General features: G+C 41.6%; 2 protein-coding genes across 3 annotated transcripts in view; both read right to left on the bottom strand.

Moving 5' to 3' along the window:
* STRADB (STE20 related adaptor beta) overlaps positions 1–23,977 on the bottom strand; it is a 161,622-nt gene that overhangs the window by 81,742 nt on the left and 55,903 nt on the right. The gene's annotated exons all lie outside the window — the stretch shown is intronic.
* Positions 145–23,929, bottom strand: LOC118095885 (caspase-8). Of its 2 annotated transcripts, none has more exons than XM_060281668.1 (10): positions 20,672–23,929; positions 19,328–19,678; positions 16,868–17,211; positions 16,327–16,426; positions 14,911–15,046; positions 13,687–13,758; positions 13,039–13,115; positions 4,899–5,010; positions 3,689–4,217; positions 145–2,511 (listed from the first exon to the last, which is right to left on the bottom strand). In XM_060281668.1, the coding sequence occupies exons 3-10, from the start codon at positions 17,179–17,181 to the stop codon at positions 2,346–2,348; spliced, it is 1,506 nt and encodes a 501-aa protein (XP_060137651.1). In that variant the 5' UTR covers positions 17,182–17,211; positions 19,328–19,678; positions 20,672–23,929; the 3' UTR covers positions 145–2,345. The 2 variants fall into 2 exon arrangements, with proteins under 2 accessions (XP_060137651.1, XP_034993102.1); XM_035137211.2 differs by lacking the exon at positions 20,672–23,929 and adding an exon at positions 19,080–19,201 and having other exon boundaries at positions 19,328–20,213.

The following is a 23,977-nucleotide window of genomic DNA, read 5'->3' as shown; positions in this document are numbered from 1 at the left end:
TAGTAGCTTGAAAGATCAAGTACTCAGTACAAATAGAATACTGCTATAAAGTTGGAAATGGGGAAAATAAGATAGACCACGTTGCCTAGCTTTCTTTGATTCTAATACAAACCTAAGGGATACCTGACACACATAACCCAGGAACAACTAGTGGACACATGCACAGACTTTTTTGGGGGGGGGAGGGGGAATACTCAGCAAAGGAAAAACCCACTTCCTAGGAAATCAAACGTAATCAGAATTTACCAAGCCAAGCTCTTCTGACTGGAACTTTCCAGTACTTGAGTACATGTGATCTCACATTTGAACTGTTCCTTTTAATTAAGTAAGGCACCGTAACAGAACTTGAGCTAAAAGCCACAGGTAGATAATGCAGACATTCTTAGTACAGTGATACCTTGGTTTAAGAACGCTGCAAACCCTGAAGTAGGTGTTTTGGTTTGTGAACTTTGCCTTGGAAGCAGAGCATGAGTGTGTCCCATTTGTAAATTGAGTCGCCCACTGCTATGGGAAAGCACGCCTTGGTTGAAGAACGGACTTCTGGAACAGATTAAGTTTGTAAACCAAGGTACCACTGTATGTGATCTCATCTCAATTAATTAATCAGATGGATTGGTGCAGCATATAACCCCCCCTCCCAGATGACCAAACTTGGCAAAACGTAACATCCAAGCTACTTTGATTTAAATTTGAGAGAGCCAAGCAGAAATTTTGGGACACAGGTGGCACTGTGGGTTAAACCAGAGCCTAGGGCTTGCTGACCAGAAGGTCGGCAGTTCGAATCCCTGTGACGGGGTGAGCTCCCGTTGCTCGGTCCCAGCTCCTGCCAACCTAGCAGTTCGAAAGCACGTTAAAATGCAAGTAGATAAATAGGTATAGCTACAGCGGGAAGGTAAGCGGCGTTTCCGTGCGCTGCTCTGGTTCGCCAGAAGCGGCTTTGTCATGCTGGCCACATGACCTGGAAGCTGTATGCCGGCTCCCTCAGCCAATAACGCGGGATGAGCGCCACAACCCCAGAGTCGGTCACGACCGGGCCTAATGGTCAGGGGTCCCTTTACCTTTAAGCAGAAATTTTAGCATCAATGGGATGCTGCACCCTTGAGCACAAGGTCATGTCCAGAGTTATGCGCTATCTACATAATAATTAAGTCATATTTGCATATTTCATGCCTTGTCATAGAACAGAGATTCAACTCACTGAGTTTTTCTGAACTAGCTTTCATTTCTGCTAAGTAGCAATGGCTGGCTGTGTAACTGTTAGCTGTCCTATTATCACAGCTTTTCAGTTGCTATGAATATCCAATGTGGATGCAGTCTACAGAGAAAGACAGATCAGAAACAATTTCATTTATTCTGGCAACAAGTATGTAAACAAGTAATGAGGCTTTACCAATTATAAAATAAGCCCTTAAAGGTATGCCAAATCAAGTATTTTCCCTATTTTCTTTTTAGTGGAGGTCATTCTCCCTTTTAAAATTTTCAACAGTAGTACTGTTGCATATCCTGTTCTGTACAATGGTGATATGCGACTTATTTCCAAAAACTTATAGATTAGAACACATACTTTCTAACCTATTCCCTAAAGGACCTGCCTATATTTGCACTTGGGTAGAACTTTAGTGTCTGTTTCCACAACTACCTTTTTTTGGTGAGACACCCTTTCCTTCTTTGTGCTGCACAACCCCCACTTTTTGGAACCTGGCAACTGGAGAACCAGGTCTTCGTGCTCAACTAGCGGTCCCCTTTTGGCTTCTAAAATTAAATTCCAAGCTTTCAATCTTGTATGGATATGCTGGCTTTTCACCGGTTCCATAAGCTTGTTTCCCCAAAAGAAAAGCACAGCCATTTTCCTGTTGCTTTCTCATAAGAAAAAGCTGGTAACTATTTTATCAGGCAGTTGTTATTAAGACAGGATTGAGGCCACACCGGCTGAAAGGATCCCTCTGTGGCGGCAGTTGTAGAAGCAGACAAAGATCTCTTTAGTTCAGAGTTGCCGAAACCTGCAGGGTTCTTTGAGGGCGGGGTCATGTATACATGATGACGATGCCATTCGCACACACTTATCTAAAAATGCACTAATATGGTACATGGGCAGCTGAAGTACAAATCTGCACTTCCATTGATGGAAGGTGGAGAGAACATGAGATGACTTCTTGTTCACTATTCCCACGTACATTCCAGGCGTCAGTTGAAATATTTGGGATGCTCAAAGCATGGGGAAGATGATTTGAAATGCAGAGGTGTGCTTTCTTTACTCTTTCAAAAACTAAGAGTGCTTGTCCAGCACTCAACGACCACAACAAAAATCTTACAGAAAAACAACAACAAAAATAAAGTAAAAAACGCTACAGCTGTTTTGACATGGGAGGAGGATCCCTAGGCACTGGGAATATTACTTTCTTCCTGAGAGTGTAAGCTGGTTGTGGCATCTGCTTCTTTTGTCCATTTTTGTCTGAAAGTTTGCTCACGTCAGCATTGACTGCCGTAAGAATGGACAAGATATCTTCCCTCCTGCAGAGAGAATGAGAAGGCAAATATATTAGAATGCAGTATTGTTACAGTTAAAGAGGGAACGCACAAGACCTGTTGCAGTCCCTGGACTAGAGGCTTTTCTTTAGGATAGCCTGAAATCCCTTAAGCCTAACAATAATTTTTAGCTGCATCTGTCTAGTCTTAAGGGAAAAAAGTTAGTGGTCCTCACCCCTTTTTCCTACTCAACCTATCAAACTTTAAAAGGCAAAACCACTTGCATCTTCAATACAGCTCCTAATGAAAGACTCAGCCTTTAACTGAGGAGCAGACAAAATGCAGCACCCTTAAAGGTGCCTTATCCTACTAGATCAGGGATAGCTTGGGGTCTGGATCCTACCCTGCTCATTATATTATGGCTGCCTCACCTTGGCTGAGGATAGCCTGTGACCTGATGAGTCAGCAGCTCGAACATCAGTAGTGTCCAAAAAGATGCTTGTCTCATGTCACGCAGGGTGCCAGTTTCCAACTTGTGGAAAACAAAGCCAGCACCACAAACATATCTGGTTTTGCTTCATGAAAGACATTGGGCCAAGCTGGTTGGCTAACCCAGACAGCACCATTCCCCAAGTAGATGTTTGTAGAGGTGCGCCAGTCTGACCTGCCACTTTTAACCTGGGTGGCATGAGCCCTGTAGCTTGCCAGCTGGGCACGCCCTCCCTTGATGTTGTACATAAAGGAGAAATTAGCTTTCCCCAAAGAAACTGCAGCATCTCTCTCTAGCAGCACCATGCAACATTAACTAATGTCTATACAGTCGTACCTTGGTTCTCAAACAGAATGCGTTCCAGGAGTCCGTTCGACTCCTGGAACCATTCGAAAACCAAGGCACAGCTTCCGAGTGGCTGCAGGAGGAAATTCCTGCAACCACTCGGAAGCTGCGCCGGACATTCAGCTTCCAAAAATTGTTCGAAACCTGGAACACATTTGGAACCGAAACGTATGACTGCATTTCAAAACGTTTCAATGGATTAGCCAATGTGAAGCCTTATGTAAAGTTAACCAAAATTGACCCACTGGAATCAGCTAACTTAACTCTGTTGTTTTCAATGGGTCTGCTAAGAGTATGACTTATTTACATACAATCCAAAGTATTTTATCCAAAATGCCAGGTTAAAGCAGAGGAAAGACTGTTGCATATAATAAGCAAAAGTATCACCTTGGTACCAGCTCCCACAGCTTCTTGCAGAGGGCCTGAATGAACCATGTGCCATGTTGCACATCACGGAAAGAAAAATAACCATCCACTGTGGCCATGCCAAGGAGGAAGTCTGCTTCTTCTGGGATGCTTGAGGTCACCTGCTGTTGTGTAGCAATAAATCCTGAAGTCTGAGCATCCGCTCCAGGGGAGCCTGGCTCATGACTGTCTGCTTCAAGGTAAACAGGCTGGTGCACCTTCTGGCCTTGACACGCCTGGATGAAAAAGAGTTTGGGCTTCTTAGCCAGTAAAGGACATCGTTTGGCTGTGAAGAAAGATGTGATGGTATTGATGGGGATGAGACCGCCATCCGTCCCATAAATTTTTCCAGATTCACCGTGAGACAGAATGCAGCACACAAGACAATCACTGTCTTTCCAGCATTCAGAAGACTGCCAGTCCTGTAGAAGTTTGTCGAGTTCGGCTGATGTCTTGTCATCATATTTTTTCACTTCGAACCCAAGCCATTTAAACACACTTTCCAGTTCCACTTTCAGAGAGAAGGGGGGTGGACAGAGATTAGTGCAAAGAGATGGCAGTAACACCAACAAAACAGGTGTGCCAATTTAATGGGAAAAAGTTTGATGCATCAGTTAAACCCTGATCCCATAAAGGCAGCTTCCAGTTATACCTTTTATAATCAGGATTTCTATTCTTATCATTAGGGTAAAACAGATTTGATACAATCACTGATAAAAGTGCTTAATTTACAAACTGTTTTGCTTTCCATCAGTAATCACAACTACATTGACTATCCCAAGGCTAGCATATCCCAGTAAGGTGCAGAATGAGGAAAACTGCATTGTGAAGAGGTTTGTAAAAAGCAATGAAAGCCTGTTCAGGATTAACCCAAATGTGCCCCGTTTCTATACCAAACATCTTCATCAAGCCACCCATTTCCTGGCATACAGCTTCCAGTAAACAAGTAGTGGTTGTTTTAGGAGTTTTCTCCAAGCTCTCAGACCCCATACGTTTCTTCAGCACTTAAGAGTAGCAAAAAGTCTAAGGACCTTTTCTGGACACCTACATAAACACAGAAAGGTTTCTGTACCCTGAAACCACATAATGCTTGCAAACCAACAATGACTTCCTTGCTACATATATACAAACACTTATTTTGAAAGGTAATAAAGGGAGACAAGACACATGCTTTTCCTTTCAAGTCACTTACCGGCATCTTTTTGAGATCCATTTCTGGGTCTGAAAGGTTCCTTGAAATGGACATTATTAAAAATAAGGCAATATCCTCTGTGAGGCCCGTTCATTTTATAGAGAGCAGACTCCTGTGGAATAAGGGGAAGTCAGACTTCATCATCTTATCCAATCCGTTTTATCTATCTCATATAATCTCAGGCAGTGATACTGTTAGGTAGACTTTGTATTTATAGGGAACCCCCTCTTTATACGCCAGTGTGCCTTATGTTGCTTGCTTAAAAACACTGCTCGTTATGGCAAACTGTACTCTGGATCTCTGCTCCAAAGACCTAACCCTAACAGCACCACTGATCTTAAACATAGATTGAAGGCTGGAGGTGAGTTTAAATACCTGTGGGATTCCTCAAGAAAATAAATCCTTTCTGCAAAAAACAACATCCAGCTGTTTGTGCACAAGCATGTACAATGCTAGGATAGATACGGCTCCTTAGCAAGGGTGGCTTACTCCACACCAATTTCCTTGGGAAGGAAGTCAACACTGTGCTGTTGGAAGTCCCTTAGCAGTACAGTGGTACCTTGGTTCTCAAACTTAATCCGTTCCAGAAGTCCGTTCCAAAACCAAGGTGCGCTTTCCCATAGGAAGTAATGCAAAATGGATTAATCTGTTCCAGACTTTTAAAAACAACCCCTTAAACAGCAATTTAACATGATTTTTTTTATCTAGCGAGACCATTGAACCATAAAGTGAAAGCAATAAACAATGTACTGCAGTCACATAATCAATCAGTAGCTGAACTGGGTTCCACAAAGTCACAAAAACAAAAAATAGCCACAAAAACGCAAACAGCAAAAACAGACAGACCTCAGCGTAACACTCAAATCGGAAGTGTGGCACTCAAAACGTAGCATGTTTGGCTTCTGAAAAAAGTTTGCAAACTTTGTTTTTTTTTTTTTAATTTTTTTTTTTTGATTGTAAAAAGCATCTTTATTAGGTTTCATAAAACATAACAATTTAAAATCGTAAAGCCATAATATTGAATATGAATCATATAATACTATAATACACATATAATACTATATACACATATTCCTAATCAAAAGAAAAAAAAAAAGAATAAACAGAAAAAAGAAAAAAGGAAAGATAAAAGAATTACCTTCCGAGTCATTTCCCACCGCTTACCTTCTGAATATATTTTAAAATTGCGTTACTTTCATTTGTTATAACTGTCTCAATTTTGATTTATTTTATTTTATCATATTATTGTTTTCCAAATTCTAATTTTCCTCATGACAATCTAATTTAAACAGATCATCAACTCTGTTTTAACACCAATTCTTTTAAAATATTCCTCTACCACTCCCCATTCCAATTTAGATTTCTGTTTAGAGGTATTTCGAATTGCTGCTGTCATTCTCTCTAGATTCATGAATTCAATTAGCTTTAATTGCCATTCTTGGATTGTGGGTAGATCTTCTTTCCTCCATTTTCGAGCAATCACTAATCTTGCTGCCACACTCGCATATAAGAATATATTTCTCTTATTCTCAGGAATATTATCTGGGATAATGCTCAATAATAAATACTCTGGTTTTTTTCTAAAAGTCAACCTCAACATTTTTTTCATTTCTTCATAGATTTCGTCCCACCATTTACGCATTTTTCCACAGGCCCACCAACAATGGAAAAAATTTCCTCCTTTTCCACCACATTTCCAGCAATTATCTAAATCATTCCTATAAATTTTGGCTAATTTACTGGGGGTCAAATGCCATCTATAGACGAGTTTTAATATATTTTCTTTTATATTCGTACTAGCTGTGAATCGCATTGAAACTTTCCATATACCCTCCCATTGTGCCGCATAGATCGGCCTCCCTAAATCTTGTGCCCACTTCGTCATTACCTCTTTAACTACTTCATCTTTTAGCTCCCATTCTAACAAAAATTTATATATTTTTGATAATGGCTTCTCCTTATTTTCTATTAATAATTCTTGTAATTTTGACTTTCCAATTGTGAATCCTATTTTTTTATGTTCCTGAAAAAGACTTTGAATCTGCATGTACTGCAACCAACTGTTGCAGTATTGCTTTATCTCTTCGTATGGTTTTAGTTTCCATTGTCCCTCTTCACTCACCAAAATCTCTTGGTACGTCAACCAACTTCCTTTTTTCCACCTTCTCCCTAGGGCTGTCATCTCGAAAGGTGAGGCCCACCACGGTATCTTTGGTTCCATTAAATTTTTAAATTCCTTCCAAATCTTGAATACTGATTTTTTAATCACATGATTACTAAATTGTTTATTTTTCCCTTTCTCTGTTTCTAATAAATATGTATGCCAACCCCCAACATTTCTAAATCCTTCCACCTCTAATAATTCTTCATCTTCTAATATTAGCCAATCTTTGAGCCAGCACATACACGACGATGCGTAATAAAGTCTCAAATCTGGGACCCCCCACCCCCCTCTATCTTTAACATCCGTGAGTAGTTTGTACTGAATCCTTGGTTTCTTATCCAACCATATAAACTTACTTAAATCTCTCCTCCATTCTTCAAAAATCTTCTTTTCCCCTAATATAGGTAACATTTGGAATAAAAATAGAATTTTTGGTAGAATTGCCATCTTTATTGTTGCTATCCTACCTGAGAAGGAGAGATTTAAACCCCTCCATCTCGCCAAATCTTTCTTTATCTCCCTCCATAATTTTCCATAATTATTCTCATATAAATCTATATTATTTGTGCTAATTGTAATACCCAAATATTTAAATTTATTCACAATTTCCCAATTTGAAATTTGTTGTAATTTGCTCTTGTCCAATTGTCCCATATTTTTCAGCATCATTTTTGTCTTTTTTTCATTAATCTTTAATCCTGATATTTCTTCAAAAAGATTTAATATCTCCTCTAATTTTTTGATTGAAATCTCTGGTTCTTCTAACATTACAATCATATCATCCGCGAAAGCTTTTGTCTTCAAATTTTTATCTTTCACACTAATTCCTTCAATTTCCTCCTCATTTTTGATATCCACCAATAAAAATTCTATTGACAATATAAATAACAACGGGGATAAAGGGCAGCCCTGTCTTGTTCCCCTCTTTATTGCAAAATCCTCTAATACCTCTCCATTCAAAATCAATTTAGCCGTTTGGTTATCATATATTGAATTAATTCCTCTCATAAATTTATCTTCGATTCCAATTTCTTTTAATGATCTTTTCATAAATTTCCAAGATAAAGAATCAAATGCTTTTTCTATATCTAGAAAGACAAAGGCTGCCCTCTTCCCCGGAAACCAATCCAGATATTCCAATAGATCCAGTACCACTCTCACATTTTTTGCCAATTTTCTTCCCGGTAGGAATCCTTGTTGGTCTTGCCCTATAATCCTAATTAATATTTTTTTCAATCTAGCCGCTAAAATATCCGTAAATATTTTATAATCAACATTAAGTAACGAAATTGGCCTAAAATCCCCTACCTGTCTTTCCTCTTGCTCTCCTTTCGGGATTAATACTATATAACCTTCTTGCCATGACTTAGGTATGGCTCCCTTCTCTAAAATGTCATTCATCACTTTTTGTAAAATTTCTCCTAATTCTTCTCTGAACACTTTATAATGTCGGCTCGACAAGCCATCTGTTCCAGGTGACTTCCCCACTTTTAATTTATTTATGGCCTCATATATCTCTTGCTTTGACACTGATTTATTTAATATTTCTCTCTCTTCTTCTGTTATTTTATCTTTCCTCCTTTTTGAAAAATATTCCTCTAATTTCCCCTTATCTATTTTCTTTTCCTCATATAAATTCTTATAAAAATGATTGAGGCATTTCTGTATTTCCTCTTGTCTTCTCAATTTTTTCCCTTTGTATCTTATTTCCGTAATTAATCTCTCTTTTTGATTTTCCCTTAATTTCCATGCTAATAATTTTCCTACTTTATCTCCCCATTCAAACGTTTTTTGTTTAAGCCATCTTATTTTATTCTCAATTTCTTGTCCAACCAATATAGACAATTCCTTTTGTAATACCTTCACTCTCATTTTCAAATTCTCATTTTTTGGATTATCCGCCAATTCCCTTTCCTTTTCCTTAATTTCCCTTTGTAATTTTTCCATATTATGTTCCCTTTCTTTTTTTACTCTGCTTTTTTGCTGTATATATAATCCCCTTATGAAGGCTTTACCCGCATCCCAAGTTGTCTTTAGCTCTACTTCCTCCGATATATTTTTCTCATAAAATTCCTTTAATAATTTTTTGACTTTCTTTATAAAATCTTCATCATTTAATATCCTTTCATCCATTCTCCACCTACTGTTTTTTATATCTTTCCCTTTGATTTTCACCATTGTTGGATTGTGGTCTGTGATTGATTTGGTCAGGATTTCGGTTTTCCCCATCATCTGTACCAATTTCGGTGAGAGCCATATCATGTCAATCCTAGAGGCTGATTTTTTTGCCCCAGAATAATAAGTAAACTTTTTCTCATTTGGATTTTCTTTTCTCCATACATCTTCTAGATTATAATTCTGTACCAAATTTCGAAAAACCTCTGGCAATCTTCCCCTGTTCCCCCTCCTCCCCCCTGTTCTGTCCACCTCCCCTTGCATAACCCCATTAAAGTCTCCTAAGAGTACTATTTCTTCATCTGTTATACAGTCCCCCATTTTCTCTCCCAATTTCCTAAAGAATTCCTTTTTGCATCCATTAGGTGCATAGATATTTACAATACATACATTTCCTTTTGGTAAGTACAGACGCACCCCAACCATTCTCCCCTCTTCATCCTGAAATAACTTTTCTGCCTTAATTTTTTGTTTAACGTAAATTATTACTCCCTTCTTCTTCTTTTTGTTTGATGATATGAATTCATTTCCCATTCTCTTGTTTATCAATACCCTTTCATGATTTTGTGATACATGAGATAAGTTTGCAAACTTTGGAACACACACTTCGGGGTTTGCAGTGTTTGGGTTCCAAGTTGTTTGAGTACCAAGGCATTTGAGAACCAGGGTACCACTGTACAGTATATTATATTAGTGCTAGCAGAATGGCATGCGCAAGAGAAGGGCAGCTAGCCAGAATGGTTTTACTTTTCTTTACATTTATTTACAAAGTAATAATCATAAATAAGAATAAAAATATGCACCCCACCACCGAGACCATTCCATTGTGTAACTATCCAACCTCCCAAAATTTGAACACCTCTTGCAATGGTTTGACCCCTTTCCGTTTTAACAGTACAAATTCTACAAGCACCCTCCATATGTCCTCAAAATCATTTCTCCCGCATATTCCCCGTTTTAACTTAATGGCACATGTTAATTTATCGTTAATAGCTATATCCCACACCTCTTTATACCATTCTTCCATTTTATAGTCTGCTTGCCCCTTCTACTTCCTAGCTATAATAATTCGTGCAGCTGTCAATAAATTTGTGAGCAAGTCCTTCACAGCCTGCAAACCTTCCACCCCATTGTAAATTGAGAATCATGCTACCTCTGGACTTTTGGTCAACCCAGTGAATTCTGTTATCTCCTTAAACACCCTTTGCCATTTTTTTTTAAAAAAACATATTTACATCCCCACCACATGTGAATATATTTCCCTGTTTCCTGGCATCCCAGGAAACATAATACCGAATATTCCTTGTTTATTTGATTTAATCTGACTGGTGTTAAATACCATCTCCAAATTAATTTATAATATTTTTCTTTTTTATAGACAACATTTTCAAAGTACTATTCTCCCATATTTTCCCCCAGCTTTGACTATCTATCTGCCACACCCTTTTTAATTTGTATTCTTGATGTTCCATTTCTACCAGTATTTTATAAATTTCACTGGTTTCCCCTTTTATAACTGTATTTTCTTCTTTATCTCCCCTTTTTATAACCATTTTTTTAAATAAAAATTTTGTGTATTCTTTGCAGTTCTTGTTTTCCCATGACCACTTCTTTGTCCATGGCTCCAGTTGTACACAGTTAAACCAAGTTATTTTACTTGCTGATAAAACTTATCTTATTTGTTCTTTGCTTCTCATTTTCTCCACCCAGTCCTTTATTGTACTGGTAAGTATTTTATTCTCTTTCACTTTCCTTTTAAAAAATTTACTAGGAAGTCTAGTGGGGAATTTTTTCTGGTATCAATTTTCCTTTATATTTCACCCATATCTCAATGATATTTCTAAATAAGGGATATTAAATATTCTGCCACCTTTGCCTATTTGGTTTGATAAAAAAATCTATTCACTAACTTCTCCCTCATTTCCTGTGTACCACTCTCTAACCCAGTGTTTTCCAACCTTGTGCCTCCAGCTGTTTTCGGACTACAATTCCCATCATTCCTGACCACTGGTCTTGCTAGCTAGAGATGATGGGAGTTGTAGTCCCAAAGCATCTGGAGGCACAAGGTTGGGAAACACTGCTCTAACCACAGAATGGTTCTTATGGCAGGTTGCACAACACACTGCTTCAAAGCCGATATTTCCTGTTGCACAATCTTTTGCCAGTGCAACTGTTGCGCTGGAAGTCATTTGGTGCCACCATTATTCTTTTGTTTTTTTAATTTGCATTTTCAAAAACAGGAACGGAGAGCATATTTAACCCACCTCTCCCTGTCCCACTTACAACTTTGTCCCACATACAGCATGTGTACCATATGACTTGCCTTCCACTCTTTTCCTGGTTCCTTTGCTTTTCTTCTACTCCGCGTAATCTACATCTCTGTGGATTTGCTCAAGACCTGCCAAGCTATGCATTTGTCTATCCTGGTTCTCAAAAATATTCAACAAACATTGTCCATTCCTCCTTGTATCCCTCATCTTCGTTTTCTCTGGTTCATCAGACCAGCCAGTTCAGCGTATTCGAACATTTTACACTGCTGTTCTTCCTTAAGTGGGTAGTATACTTATTCTCCACCTTTGTGCCAATATAGTTCTAGCTGCAGCGGTGGCATATAGTAATAAACTTTTGTTTTTTGGGGACCTCCATTGTTACCATTCCCAAGAGGAAAATATCTGGTGTTTTGGGGAAAGTTTTTTAAAGTATCTTTTAAAATTCATTATATATAGTTTCCCAATGGTCCCTAATTATTTTACAGGACCACCACATGTGAAAAAAAGACCCCTCATTTTCATTACACTTCCAACATGTCTAAAAAAGAAAAAAGGTGCTTGTTGGTGCCACCGTTTTTCTTGCTCTTATGTTAAGTCTGACAGTCCTTGTGCTGGTAGTCAAAGGGCACTGAATCTGGGCCACTGCTGAATTCCAGACTAAAGGTCTAGCTAGGTCACATTCTGTTTCCAATAGTGAACACTGCTGGCAAGTAATAGCCCTCCCATTGTCTGTTTCCAGCATGCAGTATTCAAAAACGGGGATTGAGTTTAGCATCACGACTTGCAAACGGGACTATTATTCTGGGGCCGGCTCTACCATTAAGCAGAGTGAAGTAACCACCACAGACAGCAGGTTTGGGGTGTCACGAAAGGACAGCAACCTGTTAGTTATTTCACCTGTTGTTTTGATAGGCTTAGTGGGAGGGAGCAGGAGAGGCACTTGTGGGATTTTCTGCAGCACAAAGGAAAATTTATTGGCTGGCTGGCCCAGATTAGTTTCAAGGACAGGAAGTCCTCCTGTGTCACTGGGGACCACACCTACCCAACCCTGGGATTGTGGCCTTCAGGTGTTATGGGACTCTCATCTCCCACGACCCTTGTCTCAGCTGGCTGGGGCTGATGGGAGTTCACTAGCAGAAGACCAAGAGTTCTCCATCCTTGTCTGGCAAACTTTTCCAGAAGATCAGCACAAAGCTTTCCTGGTGACCCCTGGCTGTCCTAAGCTCCACTGGGAGGAAGGTTGGGGTATAAATCCAATGAAAGGTATTGCCTCTTCTATCTTAAGGCATCTCTTTTTATGAACAGATGCCAATTTTATATTTTGACCCATGTGTTTTTGTATTCTCAATATGCCAATAAAGCTGACCGATTTGCGGGGGGAGGAAGATACCTAAGTTCAAGGTTTTTGGTCTCAAGCTCTACTGCTACTACCACGATTAAAGCACATGAACAGAATGAGGCTGGAAGGGGTTATTTACAGACTTAAGGACGGGCCAGTTGTATTCAGTAAACCCTTCAGAACATGCCAAACCTCCGCTGCAGGTTTCAGTCGATCCTGTCCCACAGGCTGTTGCAAGCTCGGCTCTTGCACATTTCCAGCTTTTAAATCTGCAAGGCAAATACACTTGGGTTCAGATTTTGGTTAGAACACTGCCTAAAAAAATAAAAAAGGGTGACAAAAATAACCCATTAAAAATGCAAAATAATTTTCTCTGTGCCTGCATTTAGACAACCAAATCTCCACTTAACAAGCCAAGATATGAATAAGCCTCGTGCTCCCAGGCATACCTGCTTCATTCCCTGTTTTGCACAGGCAAACTCTAGTTTCCTGCAACGTTCAAACAGGGAAACTACGGCTCATGGCTTCTGAACACGACAGTATGTGAAGCTATGCTTTAAAGACGGTTTCTTCAGTTGCAGATCAGTCTCCCCTGTTCAGATCTCAATGGGAAACTAGTCAAAGACTTCCCAGCTTGTTTCTAACTCAAACAAAGAGTTGAATGAAGCAGCTCGTGGCATTGAGAGCACAAGGCTGCTTAGTATTGAGACTTGTTAAGCTGATATACAGGCCACATTCAGTCGATCATCTCTCTTTTCCTTTGTGCACATTCAATCACAGACAGCTACAAAGATAACACCTTAGAATAACAAAAAAGCAAGAACCTACGAGCCATCTCACCTTGACTTGCAGCAAAGGAGTGCAGACTTCCAGCATACTCTCTCATGCTCCCAGATTCTTCGGTGTAGGGATCTGTGTGGAAGGAAAAGATGTCGACATAAGCATGCCATTAACTTTCACAACAGCTGTAAATGACCACCTCAAACCGGACACGGTGTCAACTGTTGAGCAAACAGTTACTAAAAATCAGAATTATAACTTCCGTTTTCCTATCTTGGGAGAACGACGCCTGACCCATGATCCCTAGCTAATTGGACCAGTGGTCAGTGATGATGGGAATTGTAGTCCCAAAACATCTGGAGGGCCGAGTTAGGAGATGCCTGCTCTAGAGTCTAGGAAGTCAACTATCAACAAACAGGACAGAATGGAAGGCTTTTGCACAGCCTGTCTCCAATTAGCTTCAGATGTTGTTGGTCTCTCAACTTGCACCAGACTCAGCCAGCATGGCCAACGTTGCTGGACTGCAACTCCCAACACCACTAGTTTAGTTGAGATTCCTGTTCTGAAGGACATGTTCCTAGTCATCCCCGCCCCTAGCCATAGCACAGATGATAGGTATTTGATTTACCCTAAACACAAGAGCATTATTATTCCTGTTTTACATACAAAGAAGCGAGACAGATAGCCGAGTGATCTTGAGCAAGTCGCCCAAACTACAGGGCATTCATCTCAACCCCATGTTCGTTTTAACATTCACATCTCACATGGATGAGAAGCTCTCATGTTAGAAAGTCAGTGGAAAACCAGGAGCAAGTTAGGAATGAGTTCAAGATTTCTAAAGGCAGATTAAACGAAAAGGAAATGTATCCCATGATTAAAACAAACAAAAGAAACAAATTGGGATCAGAAAAAGTGAATGACAAAACACTGATTTGTACATTTAAAACACAGGTGTAAATGTGAAAAGTAACCAATGAATTTGCCAACCCAGCTATAGAGGGGTTTTTTTTAAAGAAGGGGGTTAACTTCCCCCCTTCTAAAAGGGAGGAAAGTGTGTTGTGCTTTTCTCCCCGATCCCCCTTGTTGTTATAAAAACTTAGCCCTCTTCTACCCCACTTTACAGCGAACCTGGCAAGGCCAAATCTAACACATACCCATTTTTAGATTGCCATTATCAACCTACAGGAGACAATGCCAGTAGCTACTGTTTGATAATATAAGAGGAACAACTATGCTCATTTTGGTCAACTTATAAGGAGATGATCTACTCAAAATTATAGACACCTTGTCTTTCTTTATAGGCTGCCAGTATTTTCAGAAGTTCGGGCGATATCTTCCGACAGGTTTCTTCCAGAAGAGAGATATTGGTCTCTGATATAAAGCACTGCTTCTCCAGGTTAATCAACAGTTCCAGAGCAGACTAGGAGAAAAAGTAAACACAACAGCTGAAACCTTGCTTATATCTCACCCCCCAGCCTGGAGTCACCAAGTCTTTCTTCATCTTAAGAGAAGTGTTTCTCAGCAAGAAGGAACTCCCATGTGTTTCCTGTGCACCCCAACCAAAGTGATGAAATTATTCTGAAAGCCAACACAGAACAGGCCAAGTCAACCCCTGCAATTTTACAGACCTAGGAATTTTTTAACATTTGCAATAGTTGTTATTGACCCAGTATACCTGAAGGAGCATCTCCACTCCCATTGTTCAGCTGGGACACCAAGGTCCAGCTCCGAGGGCCTTCTGGCGGTTCCCTCCCTGTGAGAAGTGAGGTTGCAGGGAACCAGGCAGAGGCGCCTGCCCTGTGGAAGGCCCTCACATCAGATGTCAAGGAAATAAACAACTATCTGACTTTCAGAAGGCATCTGAAGGGAAGTTTTTTAATGTTTGATGTTTGATCATGTTTTTAAATTCTATACAATATTCTATGCAATATTTTAATGTTTTATTTATTGCTTTGTGAGCCACCCAGATAACTTCCATTATGGGGTAACTATATAAACATAAAAATAATATAAATATGTGCAAGTTGCCATGTTTCACACAGCGAGTTTATCCCATAATGAACAAGTTCTCCATGACAGAGAAGCAATGCACATGCTCAAATGGGCTTCTTCTTTATCTTTACTTGGATTACTTGGTGACATGATCCAAAGCTTACCCGAATGCCCTCCAGATGTTACAGACTACAACCCCCGGCAGCTGCCCCCAGAACATCTGGAGGGCACCAGGTTGGGGAAGGCTGCCCTACCGCCCCTTTCCTTAACTCTGGCCATCACAGTACAGTCACAAACTTTCTGGCCATTTCCCCCAGCCCACTAGAATGGAACCATTTTTAAAAGCCATTATGCTCTTGAGAGTCCCATGGACTGCAAGAAGATCAAACCTATCCATTCTTAAGGAAATCAGCCCTGAGTGCTCACTGGAAGGACAGATCGTGAAGCTGAGGCTCCAATACTTTGGCCACCTCATGAGAAGAGAAGACTCCCTGGAAAAGACCCTGATGTTGGGAAAGATTGAGGGCACTAGGAGAAGGGGACGACAGAGGACGAGATGGTTGGACAGTGTTCTCGAAGCTACGAACATGAGTTTGACCAAACTGCGGGAGGCAGTGGAAGACAGGAGTGCCTGGCGTGCTATGGTCCATGGGGTCACGAAGAGTCGGACACGACTAAACGACTAAACAACAACAATGCTTTACTTACATCAGTGGATAGCTTCTTTGGGATATGGTCCCTCAGATAGAACAAGGCAGCCTTCACTTCTTCCTTAGTGAGCCCTTCTGACAAATCATACAGCATCTGCCTGTGTGACAAAAGTTTGGTGAGGCAAGTTAGTGATTACTATCTAAGCCACGGGTAGTCAACCTTTTTATACCTACCGACTGCTAAATGCATATTTCTTTATGGTAAAATTTCCTTACCGCCCACCAGTGCTCGATGGAAAGAGGATTCAGCTTGTGCCGTAGAACCTCCTACCGCCCACCTAGAATCCTGAAACGCTCACTAGTGGGCTGTAGGGACCAGGTTGACAACCCCTGATCTAAGCCTTAGAAACCTGGCTTCCCAACCACCACCACCCAACCAACCAACCCAAACATCCACAGAACCAGAAGTCTCTAGTGGCAGCCGTCTCCCCACCAAACAGCTAGCAAAATAAAAATGTTATGATGCCCACCAGAAGGAAGGGAACAGATCAACCAATGTTTTTCAAGCAGAATGGTATGTTCAGAAATAGAAGACTCACCGGTATTCAGATACCCTCCCTCTCCGAGGCAGATCTTTTTCGACTGCATCTTTGGTATAGCCAAACCTTGTGAGCAGGCTGATACTCTTAATTCTGTAAAGAATTTCTGCTACTATAAAGTTGTCCTCCTCATTTAGTATGTCTTCGTTTATGAGATACTGGAAAATATTGTGTGCTGACTCCACGGTTTCCAACTTCTTCAAGGGGATAAGGTCAATGCAGAAAAATTTAAAAGCCTCCAAATCTTCGCTTCCCATGTTGTTATCAATGTCCAGAAGACTGCAGGCAAACTTTCTACTGTCGCTGTTAATCATGATGGCGGCTTTTGTCAGGCACTAAGATTTCTAACAAGGGAGAGAAAAGCACGCAAGGAGTTGGTGCTGAAGAAGAAACCACTGAGCAGCCACCTATGCAACATCAAACAACAGCAAGAAGTACTGGGAATTAAGAAAAAACAGGCATCTAAACTGTGCCAATGGAAATTGCAGCAGCTATTTCCGTTAGATATAACAAACACTTCTTGTGTACTTGTATATTGTTGTTTTTTTAGAATAAATGCTTATAGCTTATGAAGCAATATCCTGTTCTTAAATCCCCCCTCTCTCTCGCACACACAAACCCTGTGAATAACTTTGCAAATGCTATAAATATGTCAACCAATTCTACATCAATTGGGGCATCAAGTCATTTTTTGATAGGATGCCTGAAGCAAATTCTGTTAAAATGCAATAGATAGACCTCTGCTTGAGAATCAATGGGTCACCGTATCAAGTTAATCTGGGCATGTAGGCCGCCACACCAAAAACATTGGGCCTTTTGAAAAAGAAACTAACGCACAACAATAAGTAAAAAAGAAACCAACGAAGAATTAAGTTGTAAGGCATGAATAAGAAACAACTGTTGGTTTTCGGTCTGGAGATTAAAGTCCAATAAAAAATTCACCAGTACTCTAATGCAGCAGAATCAAGGTGGGAAAGAAACAACCAGGCCAGAGAAAATACTTGGCAGTCCTACCCACCCCCACCCCCCCAACAACAACACAGTCCTCAACAAGCTTACATCCCTATGCATACGGCAGGCCAATACCTGGCTTTGCAGGTCCATGAATTGCAGGGGTTGGACTAGGGGACAACTATACCATTCTATCGTTCTAATGCTGCAATCCTACTCGCAAATGTTTAGGAATATGTCCCTTTGAACTCAGTAGGACTTGCCTTTGAGTAAACTTGTAAGAGGTTGGGCTCCAGGGTGAGGGGCACCTGTCACTTCCTATGAAGGTGCTCAGAAAATGCTAGGGCCACAAACTTTAGCTCCAGGGGTGTGTTCAGTGTGGGCCCACTCCCCTGGCATCTCCCAAGGCCTCTTATGCCCCCTGATTTTTGCAAATTTTAAAAGTTCAGTGTTTTGTTTTTGTTTTAACTTTTCAGCTGCAAGCTCTAGCTTCCTATCTTACTTTCTTCTTCCCGAAATGTGATTGGGCCCAGCGGGGGGGGGGGGGGGGAATTGGAGCCGATGCTTTGGTGTATGCTCAGCCAAAGGACAGTATTTTGTGTGGTTTGGTTTGGGTTTTTTAAAAAAAAAAGCAGGGAAATGCATGTTAAGTGAGTTTGGGGGAAGTATTTAGGAGGCCTGCATGTGTGATTCTTTCGAAGGGCTGGGTGTACTTGTTTGGGAAGGAAGGTTTGAAATGTTTCCTGTGCGAGTTTGGGGGCCGGGTTTGTGTTTTTGCTTTTAAGAGATCCGTTGCCTGAGCGGGCTTGTGTGGGTGAACATATTAGGAGAAAACATGCCCGTTTCGAAATGTGAAATTTCCCGCTTTAGCAAACAACACTTCCGGGCAACTTTTTTTTAATTTTAAAAAAAGCCTGCTCCTGATAAGCCAGACAGCACATTATAATCGGTAGATTAATAATTTTCTGTAGAAAGAAAAACCGGAAGAGGGGAGTTGCCATCTTAGCCGTCTGAGAAAAAAATGCCTCTTCTAAGATGCCACTTTCTAAAGTGCCACCAGATTATAAAAATAATGCTCTCCCCCCCAAAAAACAACAACAACACCCAATCTATGTTTTTTGTAGATGCAAATGTAGGCAGATTTTGGATGAACTAAGGTTCTTATTTTTATTAGGTGGTAACAGCCCTACAAAAGGGAAGCCTGGCCAACGGGGCACAACTTGGTGTAGCCCTTCGTTGGCCGCCTTCTAACTCCACTTACCTGGGAGTAAGTCCCCCTGAAGTAAACAGAACTTAACTTCTGAGAAGTCACGGCCAGGCTATTCTAGTTTCGCTTTGCTATGCCTGGTGGATGGGAAAGCGAGTTAACAGCGGGCTGATTTCCTGGAAAAGGAGCGCAAGCCATTTACTGCTTAAATTTGGACACATCACACATTTACACACACACTTCACCCGTAGATCTCCTGGCAGTTCGCAGCGCAACCCCCCCCCAAAAAAAACCCCACTTACTTTATTTCTAAAGAAGACGCCCAGCCAGGCGTTCCGATCTTTCAACATGAGTTTCTGGGCTTTGAGACCTTATAAAGTTCAGGTGCCGGAGAAAGGAAAACTTGTGATCGCGTCCCCCGCGAGCAAAACAAAGCGCGGGATCAGAACGGCGGAGGAGACTTCGCCCAACTCCGATCCGATTCCCACGGAGTTTAGCAAAGAGGAATCGCGCAGACGCCGCTACACGCTCGCTCCTCGTTGCCTTCTGCAATTTTTTTGAATTTCCTGGTCCGATCATCCCTTCCTTTCGTCGTCTTGCCTTGCGCGACTCGACGTAGACAGGGAAGCGCCACCCACTCAACCCTTACGGCCCTAAAAAAATAAATAAAGTTAAGTTAATTCCGCCTGCTTTACTGGAGTTCCAAGAAATCCGCAGCTGCAAGTTGCAACATATCCAGGGCATTCCCCGCACAGAAGGGCAGCGGGGGCTTTGCTGCTAGTTTGGGTTTCCCTTTAAAGAAATCGCCTCCTTCTCTTTATTTTGTAATAAGACACGGAAGGACGGGGCGGAGCCCCCTTTGATTGCTTCCTTGCTCCTGGGAGTTTCGCAAAACGTGGATTTAAAACGCGCTCAGCACTGGAAACGTAAAGCATTCTTTGTTGTTCTTGGGTTGTGAGATTTATGTTTAAGAGCTGGCCACTTTTAAGCGTGCAGTTCTAACATTGCTAGGGAGTCGCCAGTCTTTTGTTGGGGGGCACATGCTTGAAAAGTTGGGGAACTCTCACTGGTGCAATTTGCATTTCCCCTAAAACCAAAACATGCCCGGGCAAGCTTCCCAAACCACCCTCCCTCCCAGCAAAATCCTTCTGAGATAAAGGTAAAAAGTCAAATCTACGGATGATGTTGTTGTGAGAGTTTTAAAGGTTTTTTTCCAGTTCTCTCTCTCTCTCTCTCTCTCTCTCTCTCTATATATATATATATATATATAAATTAAAAGTTCATACATGTACCAAGCAAACGTGCAAGAGGGCAGTCCTGTAGCCATTTTGACTCTCCCAGGCTTGACTCTTTGAAAGGAGGGAGGAAATGGGAAAAAACCTCCCTATTGTCTCTCTGCTCACAGATCCTGCCTTAAGGGCACATTTAAGGTGTGAATAGGGGAGCTTGTCACCTGGCTCAGGAACTCAGTAATTATCATTACAAAAAGACTGACCAGGCTCCCCACTGTGATCCAACATTAACAAAAAAATTCCTTCAGTATGCACACGAAAGCTCATACCAAAATAAAAACTTAGTTGGTCTTTAAGGTGCTACTGAAGGATTTTTTTTATTTTACTTCGACCCAGACCAACACGGCTACCTACCTGTAACCAACATTAACAAGTAAACTTGGCAGATTTCTCAAACCTCTTCTTTGATGTAGGTGTGACGTGGGGTGGGGGGTGGGCTACACCCTTTCTGTGATGTATGAATGATGTTTCTGGGGGTGGGCTGGACTGGGAAGGAGGGAATTTTTCAAAGTTCTATATATGGGGAGGGAGGCCCTTTGTTCTGGCTCCTTCTCTTCTCCTGTGCTAGAGAGAACACCTTGCTGCAGCAGTTTGTTTTATTTTCTTGGCAAATAAACCGCGGGCAACTAGCCTTGCTTTCCTCTACCTTGGGTTGGGCTCTGTTTTGAACTATCGAAGAGGGGTAATTAATTTCGCCCGATCTCTTCAGAGGTTCGGACTCCCTACCAGGGTAGGACCTTTTTAAACAGGCAAGAAAGCCTTTTAAAATTCTTATAACAATGTCCTTGAATTCGCACGATTTCCACGGGGTGTGTGTGTCCCCTAAACGTCCTATCAAATCATGCATCAATTGGTTTCCTTCCACCAACGGAACAGTAAAAATGGATTTGGGGCACTAGGGTGCAAAAACCTGGCCAAGATGCAGTTTCTGATTATTTTAACGAAGATCTTGCATTTTAGGCTGCTACCTAATATTTGCACATGGACTTTGTAATACTGCTGCCTGGTTTTATAGAACCGCAGACTTTAAAGGTACCCCGAGGGTTATCTAGTTCAACCCCCCTGGCAAAGCAGGGATCTTTTGCCCCCAACCATCCCTGGATGGGCCAGAACTGCCAACCTTCTGGTTCACAGCCAGAAACTCAGACCCACTGAACTGATGCAGCCATTGGTCTTGTTGGTTGAGAAGGAAAATTCAGAGCCTTTTCAGTCAATTTGTCATGGGAATTGAAGTCTTTCTGAGGTGGAATAGGCATGCCAAGTTGGGGGGGGGCACCAAGAATGAGCAGTCAGGGCCTTGACAAAATAATGTTCCTCGGTGACACTGCAAATCTCCCAAGTGGTTTCTTGTTTGCCACCAGGGTATGGCTGGACACACCTGCCTTCATAGGGTAGCAGCTTCTGGAACTCAGGAGATGGCTTCCAGCCTTTTTTTAGTCTTGGGATACAGAAACATGAGGGTTCTGCTTGATCCGGCCAACAGCTAGTGTAGTCCAGCATGTTTTCATACAAAGTTCCCCAAAGAGCTACAATTCTCAAGAGTAATTTAATAACCAATCCCAGGGAATTTGGGGAACTGTAGCTCTCAGAGATGAACGGAGGTCTCCTAACAATTGTCAGTCAACACCCTTAACTACAGCTCCTGGGATTCTTTGGAGGAAGCCAGATCTGTTTAAAGTGGTATGATAATGCTCTAAATCTATAGTGCGGATGGGGCACAACATTCAGCAGCAAACAGTTGCCAATCACGGAGGCAGATTATCGCCCCCACAAACATTACTTCCATCATGGCTAGAAGCTATTGAAAGGTTTTATCTTCCGATAGGAGTGATGTTGGGGTTGCTAGGTTCTTATGCCATTGAACATCTGGTGACTTCTGTTTCAGTGTATCTGAAGAAGTGTGCATGCACACGAAAGCTCATACCTATGCCAAACTTAGTTGGTCTCTAAGGTGCTGCTGGAAGGAATTTTTTTATTTTGTTTTAAAAATGTAGTATAAGCACCAACAATTGGGAAACGCTTGCCTGCGAGCGCTCCAATTGAAGAATGGCCTTTACCAAAGGTGCCATTGGCTTTGAAGACACTTGAACTCAGGACGCTTGGGAGAAACGTGCCAATAGGAGGGCACGCTTAGCAAACCCTCACCGTGATCAACTCCTGCCAATGTCCCCACTGTGGAAGGATGAAAGCGAGATGAGCGCTGGAACCCCATTGTCATCTTTGACTGGAGTCCTTTAACTTTTACCTTTTTTTTTACTGCAGCCCTTGTGTGCGTATGGTGGTAGTGGGGAGATTCTCCCCCTCGTTGTTAAAAACCAACAAGAAAATGAATAAGGAAAAGGATTGGTTTACAGATGTTGTTGCCTTAATATAAAAAATCATTCAACCCAATATTATGTACATTCATAAACAATTCCCACTAATTTCAGTGGGGATTACTTCTAGGTATCTGGACAGGTTCTCAGCCTTACAGTATGATCCCACATGAGTTATTTTTCAGCTGTACTATTGCTTGCTGCAGCAAAAAGAACGGAAAGTCTTGTGGCACCCTACAGATGAACATATTTATTATTTTAGTCCTTAAGGTGGCACAACAAGCTTAGCTCTTCCTAGAGAGTTCAGCATGCTTAAGACCCACCCTCCCTAATCTATATATAAAAAAATGTAAAAATCTTGAAATTGACGGCCGCTATGTTCTCCGTAACCGCTTGACCGATCGTCCTGAAATTTTGACACAGCGATCCAGGCCACTCCCCGAGGGTTGTAGGGGACATGAAAAACCTCAAATCAAACACATCGGCAGGATTTGACCCGCTTTTCCACCAAGTCAAACAGCGCCCTCAAGTGGAATTCCTCCCACAGTACACCCCCTCCCTTCCTGAGAAATCTAAGCCACACCCACAAACCAAATGACATCATCATCAACCAAGCAACTTAAACCACACAGGCGGCCATTAAGGATGAAACCTGCCCTCTCCACAATATCTCACCTCGGCTTTGCAGACTAGGCCGCTTTCCAGACTAGGCCAAGTGGAGGTAAGGGGGGGGGGCAATAGAGGGCAGGGGTACGTAATGGGTCAGAACGGGGGGGGGGAGACACAGGGATGAAACCTGCCCTCTCCACAGTGTCTCGCCTCAACTCAGGGGGACTCTGAGGCTCAGGGGGATCTGAAGGGGGGCTATTACCCTCCATTTCACAGACTAACGCACAGCAACGCGTGCAGGGCCAGCTAGTTCCACATAAAAATTAAGGAACCAACATATTACTAGAAGAGGTACCCAAGAGATCCTGTGACACTGAAGTACTGTCAAGTGACCAAAACGGGAAAAATTCTAGCCTTTTAAGGCATGTTAAGAGAGCAGGTTATTATTTAACAATGAGTCCCTTAAGACAAGATTCAATTTAATATCTGAAATACTTAATACAATACCGGAAATATAATAATTTAATATTGGTTATAGGAGAATAAGCCAACATTGACTCCCCCTTCCTCTCCAGCCCCTGCTCCTCCTACCCCAGTCCTTGCTCTCTCCCCAAAACTGCTCTAGAGGATTCTCAAACCCTCGAGAGCAGATATTGAGAATGTATGAAGGATCTAGGAATGGGGTGGGGTGGGGTGGGGGCGCATCCCATTGCACCAGCAGAAGTCTGATGGGCTG

Source organism: Zootoca vivipara, chromosome 1, assembly GCF_963506605.1.
Source record: "Zootoca vivipara chromosome 1, rZooViv1.1, whole genome shotgun sequence".
Lineage (NCBI taxonomy): Eukaryota > Metazoa > Chordata > Lepidosauria > Squamata > Lacertidae > Zootoca > Zootoca vivipara.
The sequence above is the reverse complement of the archived record's forward strand: the minus strand, read 5'-3'. Positions and strand labels throughout refer to the sequence as shown.